Source organism: Salvelinus fontinalis, chromosome 35 (genome assembly GCF_029448725.1).
Source record: "Salvelinus fontinalis isolate EN_2023a chromosome 35, ASM2944872v1, whole genome shotgun sequence".
NCBI classification, from domain to species: Eukaryota; Metazoa; Chordata; class Actinopteri; order Salmoniformes; family Salmonidae; genus Salvelinus; species Salvelinus fontinalis.
Genome location: NC_074699.1, coordinates 22,483,795 through 22,511,102, shown reverse-complemented (window position 1 = coordinate 22,511,102; position 27,308 = coordinate 22,483,795). Strand labels below are relative to the sequence as shown.

The 27,308-nt window shown below is 45.5% G+C and overlaps 1 protein-coding gene across 2 annotated transcripts; it reads right to left on the bottom strand.

Annotated features, from left to right (window-relative positions):
- Positions 1–6,448: 6,448 nt before the first annotated feature.
- On the bottom strand, positions 6,449–27,308 carry LOC129834565 (alpha-protein kinase 3-like). 2 transcript variants are annotated; one of them, XM_055899673.1, is made up of 16 exons: positions 26,849–27,308; positions 26,272–26,560; positions 19,979–20,017; positions 19,373–19,494; positions 19,096–19,213; positions 16,949–18,941; positions 11,861–14,177; positions 11,228–11,375; positions 10,865–10,992; positions 10,255–10,290; positions 9,744–10,021; positions 9,473–9,561; positions 9,134–9,351; positions 8,984–9,032; positions 8,617–8,805; positions 6,449–8,200 (listed from the first exon to the last, which is right to left on the bottom strand). In XM_055899673.1, exons 2-16 carry the CDS (start codon positions 26,406–26,408, stop codon positions 8,077–8,079), a joined length of 5,985 nt encoding a protein of 1,994 aa, XP_055755648.1. In that variant the 5' UTR covers positions 26,409–26,560; positions 26,849–27,308; the 3' UTR covers positions 6,449–8,076. The 2 variants fall into 2 exon arrangements, with proteins under 2 accessions (XP_055755648.1, XP_055755649.1); XM_055899674.1 differs by lacking the exon at positions 19,979–20,017.

The window sequence follows — 27,308 nt, the reverse complement described above, 5'->3', positions numbered from 1 at the left end:
GGCCCTGCGGCCTTGTGGATGTTGACCTGTTTAAAGGTCTTAGTCACATCGGCTGCGAAGAGCGTGATCACAGTCTTCTAGAACAGCTTGTGCTCATGCATGTTTCAGTGTTATTTGCCTCGACGCGAGCATAGAAGTGGTTTAGCTCATCGGGTAGGCTCGTGTCACTGGGCAGCTCTTGGCTGTGCTTCCCTTTGTAGTCTGTAATGGTTTGCAAGCCCTGCCACATCCAACGTGCGTCAGAGCCGGTGTAGTACGATTCGATCTTAGTTCTGTATTGGCGCTTTGTCTGTTTGATGTAGTGAGAGATCCAAATGTGGTGGTTGATTTTATATTATGAGAAGGCAATATAAGGACATGATTGTATCGTGAGCATTATGTCAGCGTTTGTTTCTTGTGTGTTGTATTGCAACTGACTGTAATGCTGAGTGTACATGTATATTTCAGTGCTGTAGAGCAGGGGTGTCAAACTCATTCCATGGAGGTACGAGTGTCTGCAGGTTTAAGTTTTCCCTTCAATTAAGACCTAGACAACCAGGTGAGGGAGTTCCTAATAATTAGTAACCTCATCAATCAAGTACAAGGGTGGAGAGAAAAAAATCGAACACTCTGCCCTCCGTGGAATCAATTTGACACGTGTGCTTTGAGAATCTCAAATGTTGGCGGTCGACTTTGATAGAGCCCTCGGTCTATTCAGAAACACAAACACTCTTGTTCCTGCTGGTGGCTATCTGATCAAACCTCTAATAACACTTCCTCCTTATTTATTTATGTTGTGCTGTCTAAAATCCCCTCTAGATCCTGTCACAGATTAAACCCAAATAAAGGCTGTCGCTGTGAGTAATGTGTTCTCTCCAGTTGAAACCTCCGCTGCCATCCACCGCCATCATGCTGATTTGTCTGTCATCACTACGTTGAGGCTGTGTTGACGCTGACAGCTCCTGACCCTCTCTCACTGACTGACGGAATTATGACATCACAAGTGTGCGTATACAATAAGTCGCCAAGCAAGGATGGGGGGGGGGGGGGGAGTAGTACACTCAGCCCGAGCGTCCGCCACAAGAGTCTCACATTGGGGTTTCACACCTGCATGTGTAGCCATTGCTTATCTCTTTTTCTCTCGATGTCTCTCAAATAAAACCAAAGGGAATCATGAATAATAACATTGATGAACTTGGGCAATTTCTTCCCAAACACTGCTGATCTATAGAAACTATACAAAACAATATTGAAGTGCTTTTGTAATATAAGAAAGGTAACTACCACTCAATTTTTGTTTTACCAGAGCAAATTATTTCTGTTTGTGCTATGCTGACATCTAGTGTACAGAATACGGACACTTGAGGTGCTGTTAATTTGAGGTGCTGAGTACGTATGTGGTTTCTGGCATAATTCACAGCTACATCAGCAGCTGTGCACTGACTATTTGAATCTATAAACGCATTGGTTTCTAAATGAGTAGGTAGTACAGTGTCTGTCATACATTACATATTGTACTACTCTTTGTCAGACATACCCAATCCATGAACAAGGGAATTATAATCTCTTTTGACTGAAATTGCAGTATTTCCCTCAATTTGATGTTTCTTCAAGTGAATGTCTTACAGCAATTATGTGTTTGCTCTTTTGATCTGAAATATTAGAATGATTAAGACTAAAGTAGATTATTATCAGTGGCGCGCAGCTCTAATGTAGCCTTACTATCCATAGCTCCGGTGGTGCTGTATATTATTGCATGGTGATGACAGAACGCAATGTAATTTTGCCCTCTGAGATATCAGTCAGACCTAGCTATCTGGCCAGCCGGACTTAGCTATCTGGCGGGCCGACTGGCTGGACTTAGCTATCTGGCCAGCCGGCCTGAACCAGATATCTGGCCAGCTGAACCTAGCCATCTTGCAGGCCCATCTGGCCGGACCTAGCTATCTGGCTATCCGGCCACGTAGGTACAGAGGAGTGGCTTCCATCTGGCCACTCTACCATAAAGGCCTGTGGAGTGCCACAGATGGTTATCCTTCTGGAAGGTTCGCCCATCTCCCCAGAGGAACTCTGGAGCTCTGTCAAAGTGACCATCGGGTTCTTGGTCACCTCCTTGACCAAAGTCCTTCTCCCCTGATTGCTCAGTTTAGCTGGGCGGCCAGCTCTAGGAATAGTCTTTGTGGCTCAAAACTTCTTCCATTTAAGAATGATGGAGGCCACTGTTTTTGGGGACCTTATATGCTGCAGAAATCTTTTGGTGCCCTTCCCCAGATCTGTGCCTCGACACAATCTTCACTGAGCTCTATGGACAATTCCTTCAACCTCATGGCTTGGTTTTTGCACTGTCAACTGTGGGACATTATATAGACAGGTGTGTCCCTTTCAAAATCATGTCCAATCAATTGAATTTACCACAGGCGGACTCCAATCAAGTTGTAGCAACATCTCAAGGATGATCAAAGGAAACAGGATGCACCTGAGCTCAATTTCGAGTCTCATAACAAAGGGTCTGAATACTTATGTAAATAAGGTATTTCTGTTTAATTTTTAATACATTTGAAAAAATTCTAAACCTGTTTTCACTTTCATTATCGGGTATTGTGTGTAGAGTGAGTATTTTTATTTATTTAATCGATTTTTGAATAAAGCTGTAACATAACAAAATGTGGAAAAAGTGAAGGTCTGAATACTTTCTGAATGCACTGTGTTGCCATGCATATTGTTATTAAAAGACAGCAATGTGTTCACCAAAAAAAACCAAATCATTAGTTAGCTACCAATCACATGAATTGTGCACAAATATGATAGCTAACGTTAGCTAGCTAAGCGCTAGCCAGTCAGTCAGTGGCGCCGACAGAATGAAACTGGTATCAATAAATGTTTCACTCTCTGATAAAACATGACATTGATAACTAGGCATAATTTAGCTAATACCATTTTAAAGTTGAATTAATAAGTTAGACACTCACCAGACAATGTTGGTAGGTACTGTAGCTAGCTAGATAGCTTGGTTTCTAATCCCCTTGATTGGCCATCAACTGTTTGCCACTAGTGGTAGTGAATATTATTGTTGCCAAAGGTTTGCTGCAGATTCACCACTAGTGGCAAACTTTTGGCAACATTTTGTTGCACACTATTTAGTTCGCAGCAAATTTGCCACAAACTTGCGGGAAGTTTGCCGCAACAAATTCATTTTTGTAAGGGGTAGTTAGCTATCATAGCTAATTAGCTTCTATCGGTATTGATGCAGTCAAGACAGGTGCTACGTAATCATATTGGAAGATAAATAGCCTAGCTATGACAAGCTAGAAGTTAGTCTACTAGCACAAGTCAGCTCGGTTGGTTGCTGCCTCTCCCTTGCTCCTGTTTCACTCACTCAAAGTACACACACTGCAAGACCCCTCCTCCGCCTGCTCTCCTTTGCACTTAATCAGCTCTGGTTAAAGTAGCTTACAAATATACACTGCTCAAAAAAATAAAGGGAACACTTAAACAACACAATGTAACTCCAAGTCAATCACACTTCTGTGAAATCAAACTGTCCAATTAGGAAGCAACACTGACTATAAATTTCACATGCTGTTGTGCAAATGGAATAGAGAAAAGGTGGAAATTATAGGCAATTAGCAAGACACCCCCCAAAACAGGAGTGATTCTGCAGGTGGTGACCACAGACCACTTCTCAGTTCCTATGCTTCCTGGATGATGTTTTGGTCACTTTTGAATGCTGGCGGTGCTCTCACTAGTGGTAGCATGAGACGGAGTCTACAACCCACACAAGTGGCTCAGGTAGTGCAGTTCATCCAGGATGGCACATCAATGCGAACTGTGGCAAGATTTGCTGTGTCTGTCAGCGTAGTGTCCAGAGCATGGAGGCGCTACCAGGAGACAGGCCAGTACATCAGGAGACGTGGAGGAGGCCGTAGGAGGGCAACAACCCAGCAGCAGGACTGCTACCTCCGCCTTAGTGCAAGGAGGTGCACTGCCAGAGCCCTGCAAAATGACCTCCAGCAGGCCACAAATGTGCATGTGTCAGCATATGGTCTCACAAGGGGTCTGAGGATCTCATCTCGGTACCTAATGGCAGTCAGGCTACCTCTGGCGAGCACATGGAGGGCTGTGCGGCCCCACAAAGAAATGCCACCCCACACCATGACTGACCCATCGCCAAACCGGTCATGCTGGAGGATGTTGCAGGCAGCAGAGCGTTCTCCACGGCGTCTCCAGACTCTGTCACGTCTGTCACGTGCTCATGTGCTCAGTGTGAACCTGCTTTCATCTGTGAAGAGCACAGGGCGCCAGTGGCGAATTTGCCAATCTTGGTGTTCTCTGTCAAATGTCAAACGTCCTGCACGGTGTTGGGCTGTAAGCACAACCCCCACCGGTGTGGACGTCGGGCCCTCATACCACCCTCATGGAGTCTGTTACCATACCACCCTCAACTAACGAACAAACAAACCGAAACAGTCCCGTGTGGTGCAACCTACACAGACACGGAAGACAATCACCCACAAACAAACAGTGTGAACAGCCAACCTATATATGGTTCTCAGAGGAAAACGTCAAACACCTGTCCCTGATTGAGAACCATATAAGGCTAATTACAAGTGACCTAAACATAGAAACACAAAACATAGAATGCCCACCCCAACTCACGCCCTGACCAACTAAACACATACAAAAATAACATAAAACAGGTCAGGAACGTGACAGAACCCCCCCCTCAAGGTGCGAACTCCGGACGCACCACCAAAAGTCTAGGGGAGGGTCTTGGTGGGCATCTGTCCACGGTGGTGGCTCAGGCTCTGGGCGTGGTTCCCATCCCACCATAATAAATCCCCGCTTCTTTATCCACCTTACAATGACCACCCTCCAAATAACCCCACCTAAATTAAGGGGCATCACCAGGATAAGGAGCAGCACCGGAATGAGGGGCAACACCGGAATGAGGGGCAACACCAGAATGAGGGGCAACACCAGAATGAGGGGCAACACCAGACTGAGGGGCGGATCCTGGCTGGCTGGCTCTGGCGGATCCTGGCTGGCTGGTTCTGGCGGATCCTGGCTGGCTGGCTCTGGCGGATCCTGGCAGGCTGGCTCTGGTGGATCCTGGCAGGCTGGCTCTGGCGGATCCTGGCTGAATGACGGCTCTGGCTGGTCATGGCTGGATGACGGCTCTGGCTGGTCATGGCTGGATGACGGCTCCGGCTGGTCATGGCTGGATGACGGCTCCGGCTGGTCATGGCTGGATGACGGCTCTGGCTGGTCATGGCTGGATGACGGCTCTGGCTGGTCATGGCTGGAGGACGGCTCTGGCTGGTCATGGCTGGATGACGGCTCTGGCGGCTCCTGTCTGGCGGAAGGCTCTGGCGGCTCCTGTCTGGCGGAAGGCTCTGGCGGCTCCTGTCTGGCGGAAGGCTCTAGCGGCTCCTGTCTGGCGGACGGCTCTGAAGGCTCATGGCAGACGGGCGGCTTTGCAGGCTCAGTACAGACGGGCGGCTTTGAAGGCTCAGTACAGACGGGCAGTTCATGCGGCGCTTGACAGACGGACAGTTCAGACGGCGTTGGGCAGACGGACAGTTCAGACGGCGTTGGGCAGACGGACAGTTCAGACGGCGTTGGGCAGACGGGCAGTTCAGACGGCGTTGGGCAGACGGGCAGTTCAGGCGCCGTTGGGCAGACGGGCAGTTCAGGCACCGTTGGGCAGACGGGCAGTTCAGGCACCGTTGGGCAGACGGGCAGTTCAGGCACCGTTGGGCAGACGGACAGTTCAGACGGCGTTGGGCAGACGGGCAGTTCAGGCGCCGTTGGGCAGACGGGCAGTTCAGGCACCGTTGGGCAGACGGCAGACTCTGGCCGGCTGAGACGCACTGTAGGCCTGGTGCGTGGTGCCGGAACTGGTGGTACCGGGCTGAGGGCACGCACCTTCAGGCTAGTGCGGGGAACAACAACAGGGCACACTGGACTCTCAAAACGTACTATAGGCCTGGTGCGTGGTACCGGAACTGGTGGTACCGGGCTGAGGGCACGCACATCAGGGCGAGTACGGGGAGAAGGAACAGTGCGTACAGGGCTCTGGAGACGCACATGAGGCTTGGTGCGTGGTGCCGGAACTGGTGGTACCGGACTGGAGACACGCACCTCAAGGCTAGTGCGGGGAGCGGGAACAGGACACACTGAGTTCTCAAAGCGCACTATAGGACTGGTGCGTGGTACCGGGACTGGTGGTACCGGGCTGAGGGCACGCACCTCAGAACGAGTGCGGGGAGAAAGATCAGTGCGTACAGGGCTCTGGATACGCACATGAAACCTGGTGCGTGGTGTAGGCACTGGTGGTACTGGCATGGAGCGGGGAGGTGGCGCCGGAAATACCAGTCCGTGCAGGCGTACTGGCTCACTTGAGCACTGAGCCTGCCCAACCTTACCTGGTTGTATGCTCCCCGTCGCCCGACCAGTGCGGGGAGGTGGAATAACCCGCACCGGGCTATGTAGGCGAACCGGGGACACCATGCGTAAGGCTGGTGCCATGTAAGACGGCCCGAGGAGACGTACTGGTGGCCAGATATGTAGGGCCGGCTTCATGACATCCGGCTCAATACTCAATCTGGCCGGACGATACGAGGAGCTGGTATGTACCGCACCGGGCTGTGCACACATACAGGAGACACCATGCACTCTACTGTGTAACATGGTGTCTGCCCGTACTCTCGCTCTCCACGGTAAGTACAGGGAGTGGGCGCAGGTCTCCTACCTGACTTCGCCACTCTCCCTTCTAGCCCACCCCAAGAAATTTTTGGGGTTTACTCACAGGCTTTTCGGGCTTCCAGCCACGTCTCCTTGCTGCCTCCTCAAACCACCGCTCCTGGGCTTTAGCTGCCTCCCTCTCTTCCTGAGAGCGGCGATTCTCTCCTGCCTTAGCCCAGGGTCCTCCTCCATTCAATATCTGCTCCCAAGTCCACGAGTCCTGGTTTCGCTGTTGAGCTCTCCCCCGCCGCTTGGTCCTAGGTTGGTGGGTGATTCTGTAACGGGTGTCTAGTTCTTCCTCCTCCTCAGACGAGGAGAGGAGAGAAGGATCGGAGGACCAAAATGCAGCGCGTTGTGAATACATACTGAATTTATTGAAAGACGAAGACGAACACGAAAAAACACTTGGAAAATTACAAAATAACAAAACGACGTAGACTGACCTAAAACATGAGAACTTACATAAAACATGAAGAACGCACGAACAGGTACAGACTACAACTAACGAACAAACAAACAAACCGAAACAGTCCCGTGTGGTGCAACCTATACAGACACGGAAGACAATCACCCACAAACAAACAGTGTGAACAGCCAACCTATATATGGTTCTCAATCAGAGGAAAACGTCAAACACCTGTCCCTGATTGAGAACCATATAAGGCTAATTACAAGTGACCTAAACATAGAAACACAAAACATAGAATGCCCACCCCAACTCACGCCCTGACCAACTAAACACATACAAAAATAACATAAAACAGGTCAGGAACGTGACAGGTAGCCTACCCTGTATAATGTGAAAGCTTTACCCTAACATTTTATGTGATCTACTCAATAAATTAAGAATGTATTCATTAGTGAAATTGTGTAATTTAATAATTTGAAGGACATACTAGTGTAGTCATTAATTTCATTGTCTCTGATTCTGGCAACAGAGCCCATGCCCATTAAAACTGAGTTGGCATTTCATTGTTTATTTTAACACAGAATTCATTGAAAGATGTGGATGAAGCCGCTGTCATTTCTGGAAACATTCAAGTTCTTCCTTCACCTGGCCTTCTCTTTCTCCTTCTGATCTCGTCTGTCTGTCTGTCTGTCTGTCTGTCTGTCTGTCTGTCTGTCTGTCTGTCTGTCTGTCTGTCTGTCTGTCTGTCTGTCTGTCTGTCTGTCTGTCTGTCTGTCACAGCTTGGAGGAGGGGTCACCAGCCTTTCATCCCAGACCGGCTCCCAGCTCCCCGAAAGCTCTATAGGTGGGAGGACAAGTCTGGCAGTAATTCCATATCTGATTCAGCATTTATTCTCTTTATTGAGAAAAGCAGTTGCTAGCTTTCTACGGCCGATGAAGCCATTCTAACTTCGGACAACATTGGGGTCATCAACGGCCTTGTGCTTGGCGGTGGCTTTGCTGTCCTCTGGCTGTGTTGGCTTTCTGATCAGCCGGGGGCTTCCTGTGGCCTTCCTGGAAGGCTGGGGACTGAATAGAATAGGTACTTTATTAATCAATTTGGCTAGCACAGAAATTCGACTTCTACCTTTTTAATAACACCCCTAGACACACACATTGAGAGGTTACAGGGTCCGCCACAGCGCAGCGCCCTTGGATGGAGAGGATTTGGGGGATTTGGGGGACTTTCAAAATACAGAAATCTTGCCTGAATTATGCATTTTGCATCCTCCGATGCTGTGTTTGCATCATGATGCAAAATGCATTATTCGTGCCAGATTTATGTATTTTGAACGTTACATATCTTGAAAACTTGATTGCTGACATGCAAAACATTTTGGGACTATATCAACAACGGACTAATGAAACAAATACCAAACAATAGTTTTTGGGTGGAGTTGTCCTTTAAGTGCCTTGCTGAAGGGCACAATGGCAGTGGTTCATACCTGGAGGAGCCGCCCATCTTGCGGTGGAGCAGGGGGCTCCTGGAGCACTTGGGTTTGGCTGGGGTCTGCAGGGAGTCCTGTGTCTTCAGGGACCTCAGGCTGAGGAGGCCGCAGTAGTAGTTACACTGGTGCTGAGAGACAAACTGCTCAAACACATTGGGGTTCTCTGTGATCGTGAGACTTTGGTACCTGGAATAGTAACAACAGATTCAATGTTACAGATGAGTAAAGGAACAGTTTGTTGACAGAGCTTCGTGCCAGAGTTTGTTATTACAGTATTGTAATTGTAAATGGTCTATGTAGTCATGAATATCTCTAGAACACAATGTTCAGAAAATACAACAGAATAAATTATAGGCCTACCAACCCTTTTGATTTGATGGAAATTCCAATGTTTGTGATCTTGAAGTCAACACCTGCAGCACAATCACAATTACAGTTCATTTCACCTGTTCTGTTTTTTCAGCCAAAGCATTGTCCTGCTAGAGTTAGTCATCCGAGACTATGGACACTGTACCTTCCATCCGAGTGAGCAGCAGGTTTCCATTGGTCCACTGGAGGATCCAGTGCTGCAGAGCACAACACTTCAGTGCCGCCTCTGAGCCAGTTCTCATGACCAGCCGGCCTGTAGCGTCCATCAGACAGTACCTCAGATAGACCCCCTTCAGGTCAGACTCCACTGTAGCATGGGGAATGGTGTTGGCAGGCCGATACATAAGGTGGACTGGGATCACTCTGTGTAACCAAGAACATACACACACTGTGGTATGACAGAAGACTAAACAAAGTAGTGAAATAATATGAAAAAACATGTTTTTATGTGTAAGTTTCGTATCATTTTGATGATCTCACTCACTCCAGCGCTTCTCCAAAGGTTCCTATCACCGTACATTCCGCAGCGAAGATCTTGCAGTATTCACGAGCAATGTTCTGAAGTCGACATTCCTTTTGGAAAGAAGATTGCATTCATGATCGGACAGAAAAACTTTACTTGGGTTAGTGATCAGAGCTTTGACTAAATGTTTTTTTGATTCCTTTCATAACATCAATAATATCATTACATTGGCCCAATTTCCATTGATTCTCATTAAACATTTACTTTATGTAAAAGAAGTAAAACCCTTCACCTGTTGGGTGATTGCCAGGTTCCTCTCGACCAGGTTGCTCTCCTCCTTGACTCCGTAGTAGGCGATGGGGCTCTTCACCTTAATGTAACATGTGGTCCCAGACTCAAACACTGGCTCCAGCCCATAGATGACCTTCACTCTGCAGGCCTTGTGGGAGCAGCCCTCTCCTATATGGTCCTCCTCCATCACGATACGCCCAAAGAGCTTACTTCCCCAGACGCCAGAGTCAGCCAGGCCCTTGGTGAACAGTAGTGGACTCATCTCTATCTCCTCTCCCACTGTAGAGAGGAAAGATAGTAACATCATCAAACATAATGCACTGGAAGTGGTATTATGAGGCTGCATCATGAGCCACCTGATCCTGCAAGCTTACATGAATGGCTAGTTGAACGGCGCTAACCATTCATGTAAGTTGGGGATCAGGTGCCTCGCAAGGCAAATGATGGGGTGTGACCGGACAGTATTGAACACCAATTAAATCCTAACAAATAATAGACAAATGTAATCTTACCTTCTTGATCCTCACGCAGAAACATGCCAGAGAGTACTGCAAAAAGACAGAGTAGAAAGAATAAGAGCTTGTGAGATGCTAAGTATTTATATATTCCTGCTACCAGTCACTTTTCAGCCCAGTTTATGTATATCCACCTGTCACGCCCACACTGACTTTCTTGCACACTCACCACCACGCACACACCCTCCCTCCACTTATACAGCTGCCATATTGTTTAATATTATTATTAATCCTGCTACCAGTCACTTTCTCCTGATCCCTGCCTACATGTCAACCTTAACTACTCCAGTATTCCTGCACATTGTAAATGTGGTACTGGCATTGACCCTGTACATAACTTACATTCTTATATTTATTTGCTTCCTCTCTTATTTTTTATTTCTCCAGTTTTTTTGTTATACTATTTTGACATTGAATACTGCACTGTTGGGAAGGGCTTGCAAGTTTAGCATTTCACTGTAATTGTGCATGTGACAAATAAAACTTGAAAGATATAGGAGATAAAACACGCCAGAGTACTGCAACAAATAGATTCTAGTCGACAGAATGAGAGATAAGAGATACAAGTCAAACTTCAGAGATTGAACTGAGACACTAGTGTACATACTGTCAACACTCAGTAGGAAGTCTGTTGTGTCTGTCCCGTATTCATTAGTGATGGTGCAGCCATAAACTCCACAGTCTCTGCTGGACGTCTGGACAATAGCCAAGGCTACCTGAGTCTCATCTCCTGCACTGGGAAACACACAGGAGTCAGGGATGGACAGAACAGCAAAATAAACAGAGTTTCAGAAAGCTCTAACTAGAATTTCTCAGCCACATGGTGTCTCTACAACACCTTTACATTGTTGCCATCAGGAAAACCGTCTTTGATCGTGATTATTTTATTGTTGAATACCTTTTATAAACACTATTTTCCAAATTTTGGCTACAGCATTTCACATCAAGGCAGCCTACATGGAGGACTCACCTTCTTTTAACCTCAGCAATCTCCACCTCATCCTTGATCCACTTAATTGTGGAGTCACTAAGAACGTTGAAGAACTGGCACCACAGCTTCAGATGTCCTGCCGCATCTGAGAAGGGCTCTCCTCTAATCTTCCTGATGACCTGAGGAGCTGGAGAGAGAGGGGGGAGATAAAGAGAGGAGAGAGATTAGTACCAGTAAGAGAGGGACTCTCGACAGACAGGCACAACTAGGTAAAGATTAACACTTTCTTATGTTTCAGCTTCCTAACTTTAAGTAATATGGATACTATTTCAGTTAAGCCTCCATTTAATCCCACCTGGCAAGTAGCTGGTCCCATAGAAATAGAATGAATAGAACAAGCATCCCCAGTCAAATTGCCAGGTTTAGAGGTTGCAAGAAGGTTCTATTAATTATATATCTATAACTGACAATCCATCTCGTGACAGTGTCAAAGCAAACAGAGGAAGCACGAAGGCTCTCGATAGCACTCCCTACTGGAGCTTAGCCAAAGAAACTACACTGACTCCAATGGTTAATTTAATTGAATAAGACTAGCTACTCTCTAAAAGTATGCCAACATCAGCCACCCCTTTTTTTTTTACACTAAGCTGATATATCTTGAAAGGAGTTTACCTTTGAATGGGTTATGCTTGTCCTTCTTAGCTGGTTTCTCCTCAGTCTTGGTAGTGTCGGTTGTCTCCAGGGCAGGTTCCTGGCTCTGTTTGAGGGTCTCTGGTGTTGGAGCCAGCTTCCTCCTACTGAGCAGTGGGGAGCGTCTCTCTGTTGGAGGGGTGCGCTGGCCATTGGGGGGCTGCAGCAGGGGCGACCTGCGGGACAGACCAGGGGACATGGGAGAGGAGGACTCTGGGGATAGCCTGGAGCTCATCCTGAGGACCCCCTCTCTCTGGGGGCTCTGGGTGTCAATCTGTGAAGCAACAGCTTCAGGGTCCTCTCCTTTGGGTTTCGGGATTAAGATTTTGCGTCTAGCGCCGGAGGCCAGCTCCTGTGGGGTGGCTGAGGGCATGGGGGACACACTGTCTGATCCCTTCAGCAGGCCAGAACTGCTTTCAGTGACTGAGACAGATGTTTTAGAGTCTGGCTTTGAATATTCCTCAACTTTCACCTCCTTGGATGGAGAGCTTTTGCTATCCAACGGAATGGTGGGAACAGGTACTGACCCTTGTGTCTCACTACTTGGGGAACCCTTGGTATCAAACCTTTGTACATCAAACCTTTGTACTGTCTGAGGACCAGGCTGAGGAACATCAGGTTTGCATGCTTCACTCCGACCTAAAATAATACCAGTATCTGGTGAAGAGTCTCTCCGTTTTTCACTGACAGGTTGCAATGTAGGGGTTGCAATGTTGTTTGTAAATCCTGTATTTTTTGTAGAAAAACTTTGGTTCTCAGTGGCACTAGGAAGTGAGCTAGATTCTGTTGAACGCTCCGAATGGGGAGAAGCACATATTTTGTCTCTGCCATGTTGACTGGTGAACACTGGAGGCAATGAGTGTGAAGAATCCATCCCTTTGACTGTATTTTCTAGTGTTTGTTGTTTCTCTGCAGTGAAGGTAACAGATGAGATGGATGTAGGGGGAACTGTAATGTCCAAGGACTTCTGCTCTGGAGTAACAAGAGAAGACTCTTTTTGACCATCCTTATTCGCAGCCAGACTAATATCAGCATTATGGTCCAAAAGATGCTCCTGGTCTGTATCCATGACACTTTCAATGTCGGTTACTATACATACAGGAGGATTACTGTTCTCTAAAGTGCCATCCATGTCGACAATAGAAATCGGAGGAATAACAAAAGCTTTAGGTGAGGCTTCAGTCATAGGAGTAACTATGGGGGACTCAAATCGTTCTGGTTCATAGGTATTAAATCTATATTCTACATTTGAAGCTGAAATAGAACCGACAGATGTATCGGTTTCCTTCTTACAAGTGTCTTTCTCAGGTTCCTGCCTGTACTCTGTCTCATCCATCCTCAACTCTGGACTTTGCATTCTCACATCCTGTATGTCAATTGATGGGGGACATTTCGGTTGTTGGTCTGTGTTTAGACTTTGTATAAGGAGCATTGAAATGGTAGCTACTGAAATAGGTGCCAATGAAATGGGTGGCACTGGACTTACTTCTGTAGGGGCACTATTCTCCATTTGTGACCTTAGAATATCGGCAATAGACATTACTTTGGCTACAGGTGTTGGGGCTTTTGTTTGTTGCTCTGAGATGTTTGTGTTTGGGACACTTGTTGTTGTGTCTGCCGTCTGTGATGTGTCTGGAATAATAGGCTGAAAGCGGGGTTTTAGAGAAAGACCTTGGCATTCTGCTATCTTCAACACAGGTATACTCTTCTCATCCCATACAGCCACTGCTATACTTTCAACGGTTTTCTTTTCAGGTGCTTTCTTAAGTCTTTCAATTTCACCTTCCTGAACTTTGCTAACTTTATAAACAGTTTCCATGTCAACTCTTCTCTCATAACTGCCTCCCTGTGCATGTAACTCAGCCAAATGATTACCCTGTACTTTAACGTCAACTTGTATTTCTGTCTCACCAACGGTTTTTATAGCTATCTCAACTTGGCCTTGCTGGCCTACTGAGGAAACACTACACCCCAAGGTTTTCTCACCAACACCCGGGCTTTCCAGGGGTGACTTTCGTGGCTCTGTAAAAGGTAATGTATGGCTCTCACTTGATCCCCTGGAATGATCCTGTGTGCCCTGCGTCATTTTGTCAGAGGCCGATCGGCCCGGAGGATTGTGCAAAGTAGGAGACCGTTTGTTGGCATTTGCTGTGACTTCTCTGTCCGATGACGATGGAGAACGTTGTCGTGGCGAAGGTGATTGTCCGTCCAGCTTTCTCCGGATGGTTAGTATTACAGGTTCTTGCCCGACAGGTGTTCCATTCCACTCTCTCTCTGTCTGTCTGTGGTTCTGTGTAACCTTGAGGCACAATAAAAGCAGAGACAGATTTCCATTGTGTAAATACTTTGCTGTAGTCATATCCACACAAACACACATCATTGTTATATACACATCAAAAACATAAAAGAGTTATCTTATGAACAAGTCACCAAAGAGACTGCTGTAAGTGTTAAAGACTACGAAAATAACAACAAAGGCTTGACCTTTTCTCCGACAAACTGAAATACATTCCACATCCACAATATGCAAAGCTCTGTCGCCTGCAGATGTGTTTACTAGTTAAAAAAAAAATGTCAGTATGTATTTATAAGTATTCATACAGAGGCCCATTATCAGCAACCATCACTCCTGTGTTCCAATGGCATGTTGTGTTAGCTAATCCAAGTTTATCATTTTAAAAGGCTAATTGATCCATTAGAAAACCCTTCTGCAATTATGTTAGCACAGCTGAAAACTGTTGTTCTGATTAAAGAAGCAATAAAACTGGCCTTCTTTAGACTAGTTGAGTGTCTGGAGCATCGGCATTTGTGGGTTTGATTACAGGCTCAAAATGGCCAGAAACAAAGAACCTTCTTCTGAAACTCGTCAGTCTATTCTTGTTCTGAGAAATTAAGTCTATTCCATGCAAGAAATTGCCAAGAAACTGAAGATCTCGTACAACGCTGTGTACTACTCCCTTCAAAGAACAGCGCAAACTGGCCCTAACCAGAATAGAATGAGGAGTTGGAGGCCCCGGTGCACAACTGAGCAAGAGGACAAGTACATTAGAGTGTCTAGTTTGGGAAACAGACACCTCACAAGTCCTCAACTGGCAACTTCATTAAATAGCACCCGCAAAACACCAGTCTCAACGTCAACAGTGAAGAGGCGACTCCGGGATGCTGTCCTTCTAGGCAGAGTTCCTCTGTCCAGTGTCTGTGTTCTTTTGCCCATCTTAATCTTTTATTGGCCAGTCTGATATATGAGTTTTCCTTTGCAACTTTGCCTAGAAGACCAGCATCCCGGAGTGACCCCAAACTTTTGAACGTGTATATATATGGACACCCCTTCAAATGAGTGGATTTGACTATTTTAGCCACACCCGTTGCTGACAGGTGTATACAATGTTAAGTGCTGAGTGCTCAGACATATTTACTAACTGGAACCTGGTCAATGGATAAAGCAATCCTGTTTTCCAGTTGTAACTCTATTACTATCTCACAAACTGTTCTTGACTTGACAGCTATGGCTTGTAGTCAAATCACTATAATTCACACAGGTTCAACACCTCAGATAGAAAGATTTGAATAGTGTCTAATAGTGCTACTGGTGGTGTAGTGTTGTTAAGCTGCACTCATTATGATAGGATTATTACTTCAATTAATAGGTCCTTTGATGAGCCACAGAGAGAAACAATACCCTCACAAACACAGTGCAGTCCCACAGTACAGGACGAGGTAGTCTAATGTTTCGACCAGGTGCAGAGTGCATGTGGATCTGTTGTGAGATTGACTCCTGGTCTGAGCTCATGTTCCTTTAGTCTTAGATAAACATAACAGTAAGAGATATGTAACTCATTTGAAATAAGCACCAGATCTAATTGGTCAGCTGAAATTAGCACCAGAGGGATTGGCTCCGGTGTGACTTATGTGTCACTCCATCAGTGAATGAGATCCAGAGTTACTGAAAGGACCATTCACATTGCATCTACTTTGATTTCAATATCACAGAACTAAAATATGGTGTTGTGTGAAATGACAGTGCATTCCCTTTGAAGAATCAACTGACAAATTATATTGAAATGGGGAGTACATGAACATTTACAATGACAAGTACAGAAGGGAGAGTATGCTCTTAGGTTCACATTGTACACAAATCTATTGTAGGCCTACTTTGGTTTCATTGAAACAAGAAAGTGCTTTATAACCTGTCTCTCTCTCTCTCACAGTGTTCACAGTGGAGTGTATGACAGTGGACTAAACACAGACAGACATGGAACATGGAATATTTTTAGGTTTAGTGAGGAGACAATGTAATGTGGATCATTCAAAGGGGTGATTTGGTGGAACAGAGTGGACAGAAGTCCTATTTTCACAGCACTTTGTTTCCATACCTTCCTTTTCTTGGGTTCAGTAGAAGATGCAATGTTTCAAAAAGCCCAAATAGTATGAAATCATAAATGTCTTCTTTGGAGAGAAAAAATAATCAATGCCTAAAATGATTTACAACTTTTTGGATAAGAGACAAAAAAATACATCATCTTCCTCTCTGTTTGCATGGCTGCGACCAACAGCATAACTAAAAGACGAGGATAACAGTGCAGCTCAACTCTCAAGGATAGCAAAAATATTACCCATCATGCTCTCTGCCTCTATGTCGGGACCAATTCAAAACCTTTTAAGGCATCATTGCTGTACCATCTGTTCCATTGTGCTTTTCACTCTCATGCCAAGTGTTTTCCACCACCAAGACCATTTACAGTCGCCTTAAAGCCCCACACTGTCAAACAAGCTAAGATTGTTGACCTCCCAAAATCCTTATTGCACAAATCATACGTACAACAGAAGCCTTGAGGTACTCTGGGATTTCTATATTCATGTTTTCAGCCATTCGATATGTAGCATTGGTAATATACCTGCTGTCCGTGCCAGCACATGCATCATTACACATACGTCTTGTCACACAGAGAGGGGCATACTTGTAAAGTCTAATAATAGCCCTGTGCTTGTGTAACTGATCTGATCTGGCTGGTGTGTTTTGGAAACGTTAGGCGCTCCATGAGCTCATAGGGACAGGGCAGAGACACTCACCTCCCCGCCCAGCTGCGCAGGCAGCCGAGACAAAGACACATTCTTTAGGCACGTGCTTGTTTCCTCCACAGACAGCTGATCTCCTGACTGTTCACACAGACGCTGAGACAAGGCAGAGACAGCCTCGCTGCTCTTACAGGGTGATGTTAGTACTGACTCCACTGATTCCCCAGCAACTTCAACTGCAGTTCTAGTTCCATGGATGGAATAAGTATCTGAGTTTAGCACCTCAAGCACTGATGTTGAATCCTTCCCCGGGCATTCAGTTTGACCTTTTAGGGGAGTAGTGGTGCTGTTTAGGTGTTCCAGGACAGAAGGCTTATCGTCTACCTCCATGTCTGTTACGTTGCTTTGATAGGTTTTAATGTTCTCTGGTGTGTTGCTCAACACCTGTGGAGTTGTTACTGAAGGACTTGCTTGTGGTTGTGGTGTGACAGAGGAACTTGGTTGTGGTTGTAATTTAATTGAAGGATTTGGTTGACGTGGTTGTGGTTGTAGTTTCGCAGAAGGACTTGCTTGGAGTTTCTCTGAAGGACTTGGTTGACGTATTTGTAGTTGTAGTTTCGCAGAAGGAGGATCTGGTTGTGGTTGTGGTGTTACTGAGGGACCTAGTTGTGATTTTACTGATAGGCTTGATTGACGTGGTTGTGGTTGTAGTTTCGCGGAAGGAGGATTTGGTTGTGGCTGTGGTTTTGCTGAAGGGCTTGGTTGACGTGGTTGTGATTGTGATTTCGCTGAAGGAGGACTTGGTTGACGTGGTTGTGATTGTGATTTCGCTGAAGGAGGACTTGGTTGACGTGGTTGTGATTGTGATTTCGCTGAAGGAGGACTTGGTTGACGTGGTTGTGATTGTGATTTCGCTGAAGGAGGACTTGGTTGTGGTTGTATTTTAGCTGAAGGACTTGGTTGTGGTTCTATTTTAGCTGAAGGACTTGGTTGTGGTTTTAGTTTAGCTGGAGGACTTGGTTGTGATGAGGTGACAGGAGGAACTGTACTCTGACTCCCCATAATATTGTTATTTCCAACATTTTGGGTCACCTGAGCCACTGCAGCATTCTGACTCTTATTCCCGGAGACGGTTTCCCCTGTAGAGAGGAGCCCAGTAGAAGGAGACAGGATGCTAGGCTCTCCGCTGTGTGGTGGGGTTTGTACAGGTACTTTCTCCTTCACTTGGACCTTCACTTCTTCCATTACTGACACAGTGTTGTTCAGTAGGGCTCTCTCAGACTGATTCATGTATTTTACACTCTTTGTCTTTGAGGCTGAAGTTTCAACAGCACTCTCCACTTCCAGGGCCTCTTCTGATGACCGCAGTGAGGGTGAGGACTCAACCAGACAAGGTGTCACACTGACCTCTCCTTCTTTACTCATCCCTCTCTCCTCAGGCTTCTTCCCTGCTTGGCTATCAGCCGTCATCTCACTATCCTCTCCATTGGAGATCTTTATCTTCTTCTTGGCCAGTGATGTTTTTGGTGTGTGTGGAGCAAAAGACTTCTCCACTGAATCGTAAACATACGTCCGGCCTTTGTTGCTGCTATTTTCTGTAATGGCTGCCTGTCCATTGACATTGGAAGACCCAGCCCTGTTAGATTCCCGTTTTTCTTCTCCCACCACAGGTGTGTCCTGTAGCCTGGCCTCTGCCTCCCCAGCATGAGCCTGAGTGCTCTCCTCAACCACTTCATCCTCCATAAAGCTGGGGGCACTGAGGCTGGGGTCCATAGGGGACCGTCGCTTCCTCTGGGACCGGTCTGGACTGATGGTCCTCAGTGTTTCCTGCCGACTACCAGGAGACCCGTGGTTCTCCTTGTCCCATGGCTTGGGCTCCTCCAGCTCTCTGCGTGTGTTTTCGGCCTTCAGTTTGATCTTGGCGAAGTACTGCTGGTGGATCTTGTATTCGCTCATCGTCCCCACCTCAAGGACTCCAGAGCAGGTCACAATGCCTTTGTTGTTCCTGGCTGACGCCTGGTAGATGGCTGCATCCTCCATAGTGCAACTGTAAAGAAAACAAATTATAGATACTTGTATTATACAGTTGCTGCACAATTTTTTAAATAATATTTGTGTGCATCATTACAAACGAAACTGACATCAATATGATAATGTTTAACATCTTCAATACAAATGACAATTATGATCTTGATACATACTTGTAAATGTGCAGTGAATGGTTTTGTCCATTGCGGGAAATGTTGTATTTAGGTAGTCCACAGTATCTGTCCAATTGCAAATCATCTTTATACCATGTCACTTCTGGAGCGGGGTGACCTGAAGACAAATTGAAACAGAGAAACAGTTAGAGACTACATTTCGCCTTTACTGTAAAGTCTTCAGATAGATAATAGTGGTTAGGAAGTACAACAACAAAGTATGTAGGCTATTACAAACAACGTATTGTGCCCACTCACACACCAGAGGAGAGTTTACCTGACACCTCACAGGTGAACTTGATGCTACAGGTTTCAGATACGGCTCTTGACTTTAATGTCGTCTCAAAGGATGGCTGGGTCTCCTCCGTTAAATGTGCCATAACACAATGTAGTGTGCTCCTGCATAAAACACTTAGTTACATTTTCAAATGTAAACAAATGTCTCTCACCTGGGCCAAAGCTATTTTCAAAATATGGAACCTTCTATGCAGGCAATGGAAGATAGACAAAATATATGGAATATAAAATGCAATAGTTTGTAAAATATATAAAGACATTTTTATCAACACATTCAACCCTACATACTGTAAGGTAATGTGATTCCATTTCCTAGTGATTTGATTTCCATGGATTGTCTTGCTTTCCATAAGAATTGCAGAGGTCAAAATGGGTGTTATGTAGTTTGTGATGCAATATCTGGTGCAATCCAATATCACTATAATCAAATATCAGCCAACATATTTCACCAAGCACACATTGTTCCATCTTTCATCTTCAATGTCATGACGGTGAGGCAACATAAGCCAGGCTAAGGAAAAGCTAAAAGATAGCAAATGCTGGTGTTAGTTGAAATGAATTTCATGAAACAAATACATGACAGTACCTTGATGGCCTGTATTGAGAATAGCTGTGACTGGAGTAGCTATGCAGAGAGGAAGCAAATAGAAGCAGCTTATCAGGCACAATATATAGGCGTTCTGGTATGAATGAAGATGGACTAAGAAGTGTTCTTACATAAACTATCACCAATTGTCATGTCACTGTAACGATATTCGTCTTCGGATGAAGAAGATGAGGAATCATCGGACCAAAGCGCAGCGTGGTAAGTGTTCATGTTAATTTTTTTTAAACAGACCACTAAACAAAACAAAGAGAGGGAACCTGAGCCCTAGGACCATACGTCAGGACTACCGGGCATGACGACTCCCTGCTGCCCCCAGTCCGCCTGGCCTTGCTGCTATTCCAGTTTCAACGGTTCTGCCTGCGGTTACGGAACCCCTACCTGTCCCAGACCTGCTGTTTTCAACTCTTAATGATCGGCTATGAAAAGCCAACAGATTTATTCCTGATTATTATTTGACCATGCTTGTCATTTATGAACATTTTGAAAATCTTGGCTCTCTCTAATTTTCTCCTCTCTCTTTCTTTCTCTCGGAGGACCTGAGCCCTGGGACCATACGTCGGGACTGCCGGGCGTGGTGGCTCCTTGCTGTCCCCAGTCCGCCTGGCCTTGCTGCTGTTCTGCCTGCGGTTATGGAACCGCCACCTGTCCCAGACCTGTTGTTTTTCAACTCTTAATGATCGGCTATGAAAAGCCAACTGAATATTATTCATGATTATTATTTGACCATGCTTGTCACTTATGAACATTTTTGAACATCTTGGCATAGTTCTGTTATAATCTCCACCCGGCACAGCCAGAAGAGGACTGGCCACCCCTCATAGCCTGGTTCCTCTCTAGGTTTCTTCCTAGGTTTTGGCCTTTCTAGGGAGTTTTTCCTAGCCACCGTGCTTCTACACCTGCATTCTAGCTGTTTGGGGTTTTAGGCTGGGTCTCTGTACACCACTTCGAGACATTAGCTGATGTACGAAGGGCTATATAAAATAAACTTGATTGATTGGAACGAAAATAAAACAGTCCTGTAAGGTGCAGCAACACAAAACAACTACCCACAAACCACAGGTGGGAAAAGGATACCTAAGTATGGTTCTCAATCAGAGACAACGATAGACAGCTGCCTCTGATTGAGAACCACACCCGGCCAAACGCATAGAAATAGAAAACATAGAACAAAAACATAGAATGACCACCCCAACTCACGCCCTGACCAAACCAAAATAGACATAAAAAGGATCTCTAAGGTCAGGGCGTGACAGTCACGGCCGTTAAAAGAGGAGGACCAAGGTGCAGCGTGGTAAGCGTACATTTTCCTTTATTGAATAAAAATGACACCAAAAAAACAAACACTACAAAAACAGACCGTGAAGCTCAAGGTTATGTGCCCTAAACAAAGTCAACTTCCCACAAACACAGGTGGGAAAAAGGGCAGCCTAAGTATGGTTCTCAATCAGAGATAACGATAGACAGCTGTCCCTGATTGAGAACACTACCCGGCCAAAACATAGAACTACAAAACATAGAACATAGAATACCCACCCCCAAAGGTGCGGACTTCGACCGCAAAACCTAAACCTATAAGGGAGGGTCTGGGTGGGCATCTATCCGCGGTGGCGGCTCGGGTGCGGGACGCAGACCCCGCTCCACCACTGGCTCACCCCACTTTGGTGGCACCTCTGGTGCGGGGACCCTCGTTGCGGGCCCCGGACTGGGGACCCTCGTAGCGGGCCCCGGACTGGGCACCCTCATTGCGGGCCACGGACTGGAGGCCGTCGCCGGAGGAACCGGACTGGAGAACGTCGCCGGAGGATCCGGACTGGAGAACGTAGCCGGAGGCTCCGCACTGGAGGCCTTCGTTGGAGGCTCCGCACTGGAGGCCTTCGTTGGAGGCTTCGTGCCATGACTCCTCACTGGAGGCTTCGTGCCATGGATCATCACTGGAGGCTTCTTGCCATGGATCATCACTGGAGACTTCGTGCCATGGATCACTGGAGGCTTCGTGCCATGGATCATCACTGGAGGCTTCTTGCCATGGATCATCACTGGAGGCTTCTTGCCATGGATCATCACTGGAGGCTTCGTGCCATGGATCATCACTGGAGGCTTCGTGCCATGGATCATCACTGGAGTGAGGAGACATATGGGCAGTCTGGTACGTGGAGCTGCCACAGGGCTCACCAGGCTGGGGAGACACACAGGATGATTAGTTCTGGGTGCAGGCACAGGACTCACCAGGCTGGAGAGACATACAGGAGGCCCTGTCCTTGGCAGAGGCACCGGATATTACTGGGCCGTGGAGGTGCACTGGAGGTCTGGAGAGCAGGGCTGGCACAACCCGTTTTGGCTGGATGCTCACCCTAGCCCGGCAGATGCGGGGAGCTGGAACGTAGTGCACCGGGCTAAGAACGCGTACTGGAGACACCGTGCGTTCCACCGCATAACACGGTGCCTGACCAGTACGACGCTCGCCACGGTAAGCACGGGGAGTTGGCTCAGGTCTCCAACCTGACTCAGCCACATATAGGACTCGTTTTACTGTGGATATAGATACTTTTGTACCTGTTTCCTCCAGCATCTTCACAAGGTCGTTTGCTGTTGTTCTGGGATTGATTTGCACTTTTCGCACCAAAGTACGTTCATCTCTAGGAAACAGAACGCGTCTCCTTCCTGAGCGGTATGACAGCTGCGTTATCCCATGTGTTTATACTTGCGTAAACAATTGTTTACGTAAGTATAACGGGGAGTGTGCCTCCCCCCAAAAATTTTGGGGGCTGCCTCTCGGGCTTCCTTGCCAGCCGTGTTCCCTCGTAATGTTGCCGCTCTGCTTTCGTCGCTGCCTCCGCCTTCGTCGCTGCCTCCGCCTTCCTCAATGCTTCCACCTGTTCCCATGGAAGGCGATCCCTTCCGGCCAGGATCTCCTCCCATGTCCAGGATCCCTTGCCGTCCAGGATGTCCTCCTTTTTTCCACGCAGGATCCCTTGCCGTCCATTCCTCCTTTTTTCCACGCTGCTTGGTCCGTTTATGGTGGGAAGTTCTGTCACGGCCGTTAAAAGAGGAGGACCAAGGTGCAGCGTGATGAGTGTACATTTTCCTTTATTGAATAAAAATGATGCCGAACAAAACAATAAACACTACAAAAACAGACCGTGAAGCTAAAGGCTATGTGCCCCACAAACACAGGTGGGAAAAAGGGCAGCCTAAGTATGGTTCTCAATCAGAGACAACGATAGACAGCTGTCCCTGATTGAGAACCCTACCCGGCCAAAGCATAGAACTACAAAACATAGAATACCCACACCAACTCACGCCCTTACCAAACCAAAATAGAGATATAAAAAGGATCTCTAAGGTCAGGGCGTGACATGTCATGCTTTTAATTGGTTATCAAATGCCCTTAATTGGTTATTACATTTAATTGATTATCAAATTGGTTATCAAATTCCCATCAAATTCCCATCTTTTAGTCCATAGGAAATTAATTTTACAGCAATGAGACATACAGTTGAAGTCGGAAGTTTACATACACTTAGGTTGGAGTCATAAAAAAATTGTGGAATGGTTTTTCAACCACTCCACAAATGTTTTGTTAAACTATAGTTTTGGCAAGTTGGTTAGGACATCTACTTTGTGCATGACACAAGTACTTTTTCCAACAATTGTTTACAGACAGATTATTTCATTTATAATTCACTATATCACAATTCCAGTGGGTCAGAAGTTTATACACACTAAGTTGACTGTGTCTTTAAACAGCTTGGAGAATTCCAGAAAATGATGTCATGGCTTTAGAAGCTGCTAATAGGCTAATTGACATAATTTGAGTCAATTGAGGTTTACCTGCTGATGTATTTCAAGGCCTACCTTCAAACTCAATGCCTCTTTGCTTGACATCATGGGAAAATCCAAAGAAATCAGCCAAGACCTCAGAAAGAAAATTGTAGACCTCCACAAGTCTGGTTCATCCTTGGGAGCAATTTTCAAACGCCTGAAGGTACCACGTTCATCTGTACAAACAATAGTACGCAAGTATAAACATATGGGACCACGCAGCTGTCATACCGCTCAGGAAGGAGACGCGTTCTGTTTCCTAGAGATGAACGTACTTTGGTGTGAAAAGTGCAAATCAATCCCAGAACAACAGCAAAGGACCTTGTGAAGATGCTGGAGGAAACAGGTACAAAAGTATCTATATCCACAGTAAAACGAGTCCTATATCGACATAACCTGACAAGCCGCTCAGCAAGGAAGAAGCCGCTGCTCCAAAACCGCCATAAAAAAGACTACGGTTTGCAACTGCACATGGGGACAAAGATCATACTTTTTGGAGAAATGTCCTCTGGTCTGATGAAACAAAAATATAAATGTTTGGTCATAATGACCATCGTTATGTTTGGAGGAAAAAGGGGGACGTTTGCAAGCCAAAGAACATCATCCCAACCATGAAGCACGAGGGTGGCAGCATCATGTTGTGGGGGTGCTTTGCTGCAGGAGGGACTGGTGCACTTCACAAAATAGATGGCATCATGAGGACGGGAAATTATGTGGATATATTGAAGCAACATCTCAAGACATCAGTCAGGAAGTTAAAGCTTGGTCGCAAATGGGTCTTCCAAATGGACAATGACCCCGAGCATACTTCCAAAGTTGTGGCAAAATGGCTTAAGGACAACAAAGTCAAGGTATTGGAGTGGCCATCTCAAAGCCCTGACCTCAATCCTATAGACAATTTGTGGGTAGAACTGAAAAAGTGTGTGCGAGCAAGGAGGCCTACAAACCTGACTCAGTTACACCAGCTCTGTCAGGGGGAATGGGCCAACAATCACCCAACTTATTGTGGGAAGGTTGTGGAAGGCTACCCGAAACGTTTGACCCAAGTTAAACAATTTAAAGGCAATGCAACCAAATACCTATTGAGTGTATGTAAATTTCTGACCCACTGGGAATGTGATGAAAAAAATAAAAGCTGAAATAAATCATTCTCTCTACTATTATTCTGACATTTCACATTCTTAAACTTAATTTGTGATCCTAACTGACCTAAGACAGATTTTTTACTAGGATTAAATGTCAGGAATTGTGAAAAACTGAGTTTAAATGTATTTGGCTAAGGTGTATGTAAACTTCTGACTTCAACTGTACATGACTCTATATGAATATAGTGCTTTCAATACAGAATGCAGGTATTGAAGGCTCATTATTGAGTGACATTAATGCCAACAAAAACTGCATTTGTATTCAGAAATGTATTTTGAATTGAAAATGACTGAATTCAGATTCCACTTCTGTTGGAACTACTATCACTCCATACACCATAGCGTGCAACATCTTAATTGGTGGATATGTCATGCCTGTAATCATGGCCATAAACAGTGTTTAAGTGTAGGTCTAGTCACTCTGTCTGGTGTTATCATCTATTTCAGTATCTCGGCCAGATCATTAAGACAGGGTGCTGCTAAGGCCATGGTTTATTTGAGATTTTATTTTGACTGACTATTGCCTAGTGTCTACAGTGAAACAAAATCAAACCACTGACAAGTGGAAAAACACTAAGTGACGTCAGCAAGTATTACATGACGATACTATCTGTACCATTAATATTTTACTGAATTATAATTAAGAATACATGTTTTCACTTGACTTGATAGTTTTGCAGCACTCACTTGGCCACAAGTAGACATACCCAGTAGTAGGAAGATTGTATTTTCATAAACTTTTCTTCTATTTGTAGGATGCATTTTGGAAGCCGGTTTGCCTTTAAACAGGCCCATGCAGTGAGATGCAGTTTATTTATAAAGAGCTGAGAGCTGACCTTCATGGTCATAGCTTTTTATGAGCCGGTAGTGAGTGTTGCCTATCAGCTGGCCATTCAAACAGTCCTAAATGCAGTAAACGACACCATGGAAACCAACAATGACTTTGATATGTGATTGACTCATCCAGGTAACTTAAGATGAATGCACTATAAGTGGCTCTGGATGAATGCGTCTGCTAAATGACTCAAATGTAAATGTTATGTAAATATAACTAACACAACTATCTCCAACTAACTAACACACTGAGAAATCATTTCAATCCAAGCCATCAAATCATTTTAATTTAAAAGGGCATTATAAATTCAATGATTATTGTTTTATTATTAAGACCTCATAATGCAATGATGCTGAATCAATGGTTAAACTTCACTTCAGAAGGAAAGGGATGTGGTAATAAAGATATTCTAACTTGTTGCTTGTTGAGGTACAGTAATATTCCCTGTGTTGAGCTGAGGGGTTGGGTACCTGTTTTCAGGCCTGACATCAGAGAGGTAGCTGCGGCTGCTGGCTCTGCTACTCCCTATGACATCATCTCCATTGTGGGAGCTGGACCTGCCGTCCCCCACAGAGTAGGAGCGTGTCATCAGCCTCCTGGAACTCATTCTCCAACAGATAGAGAGTTTCTCTTTCAAACTTAAATTCCCAGGAGAAACTTCCTCAGAGAAGGCAACAGATGATGATGTACATCCACCAAACAAATGAGGTTTTCTTCTGTGGCTGTAATCTGTTATGGTCTAAATCTGGGAGATAGCAGCTGAAAGAGAGATAAAGATAACAGTAAGTTATTTTTAATAACAAGATACAAAATCAAGATGATACCCTTTTTTGGTAAATATTTATGAGCTTGAAAACATGTTTTTAAAAAAGCAAACACTTCTATTGTCTTCATCAATTGTAGTGTAATGCATTATACTATAGAGACTGATATCAGCAACAGGGATGTTTGTTCAAAGTAATGTTGTTATGTTCAGTTGGTAACACATCCATTATATCATCATTCATCGACAAGCTATCTTCCATCAGATCTCTAAGGTAAACTCACCATTCATAGCTTTCCTTTTGTCTCTTTGTATAAGGACCCACCACTCTCTCCGGCTCAAGGCACTGTGCAATTTCCAATCAAACATGAGCATGCGTACCCTGCCAAACCTATTTATAGCAGGACTACAAATAGGCACAAGAGCACATCACATTTTCCAAAACTAGCCTTCGAACCATTTTAAGTACAATACCCCACCACCACAAGGAAAAGTCCATTTGGGAAAGAATCCGTAGAAAATAGTTTTGATGATATCCGTTCCAGCATTGTGGAGGAGATAAATCCATATGGAACAATGCTTAGTCAGAAGCCACAAGGCCATCTAAGAGTTGGTTGTCTTCCAAATGTTATGAATTGGGTTAAACAAGTTAGGCCACCACGAGTTTGTGACTTGGTTACCATTGGAAAACGTGCCCTCTAAAACAGCAGAGGGTCTTTCATGTGGCCCAATGGGTGACTGCGC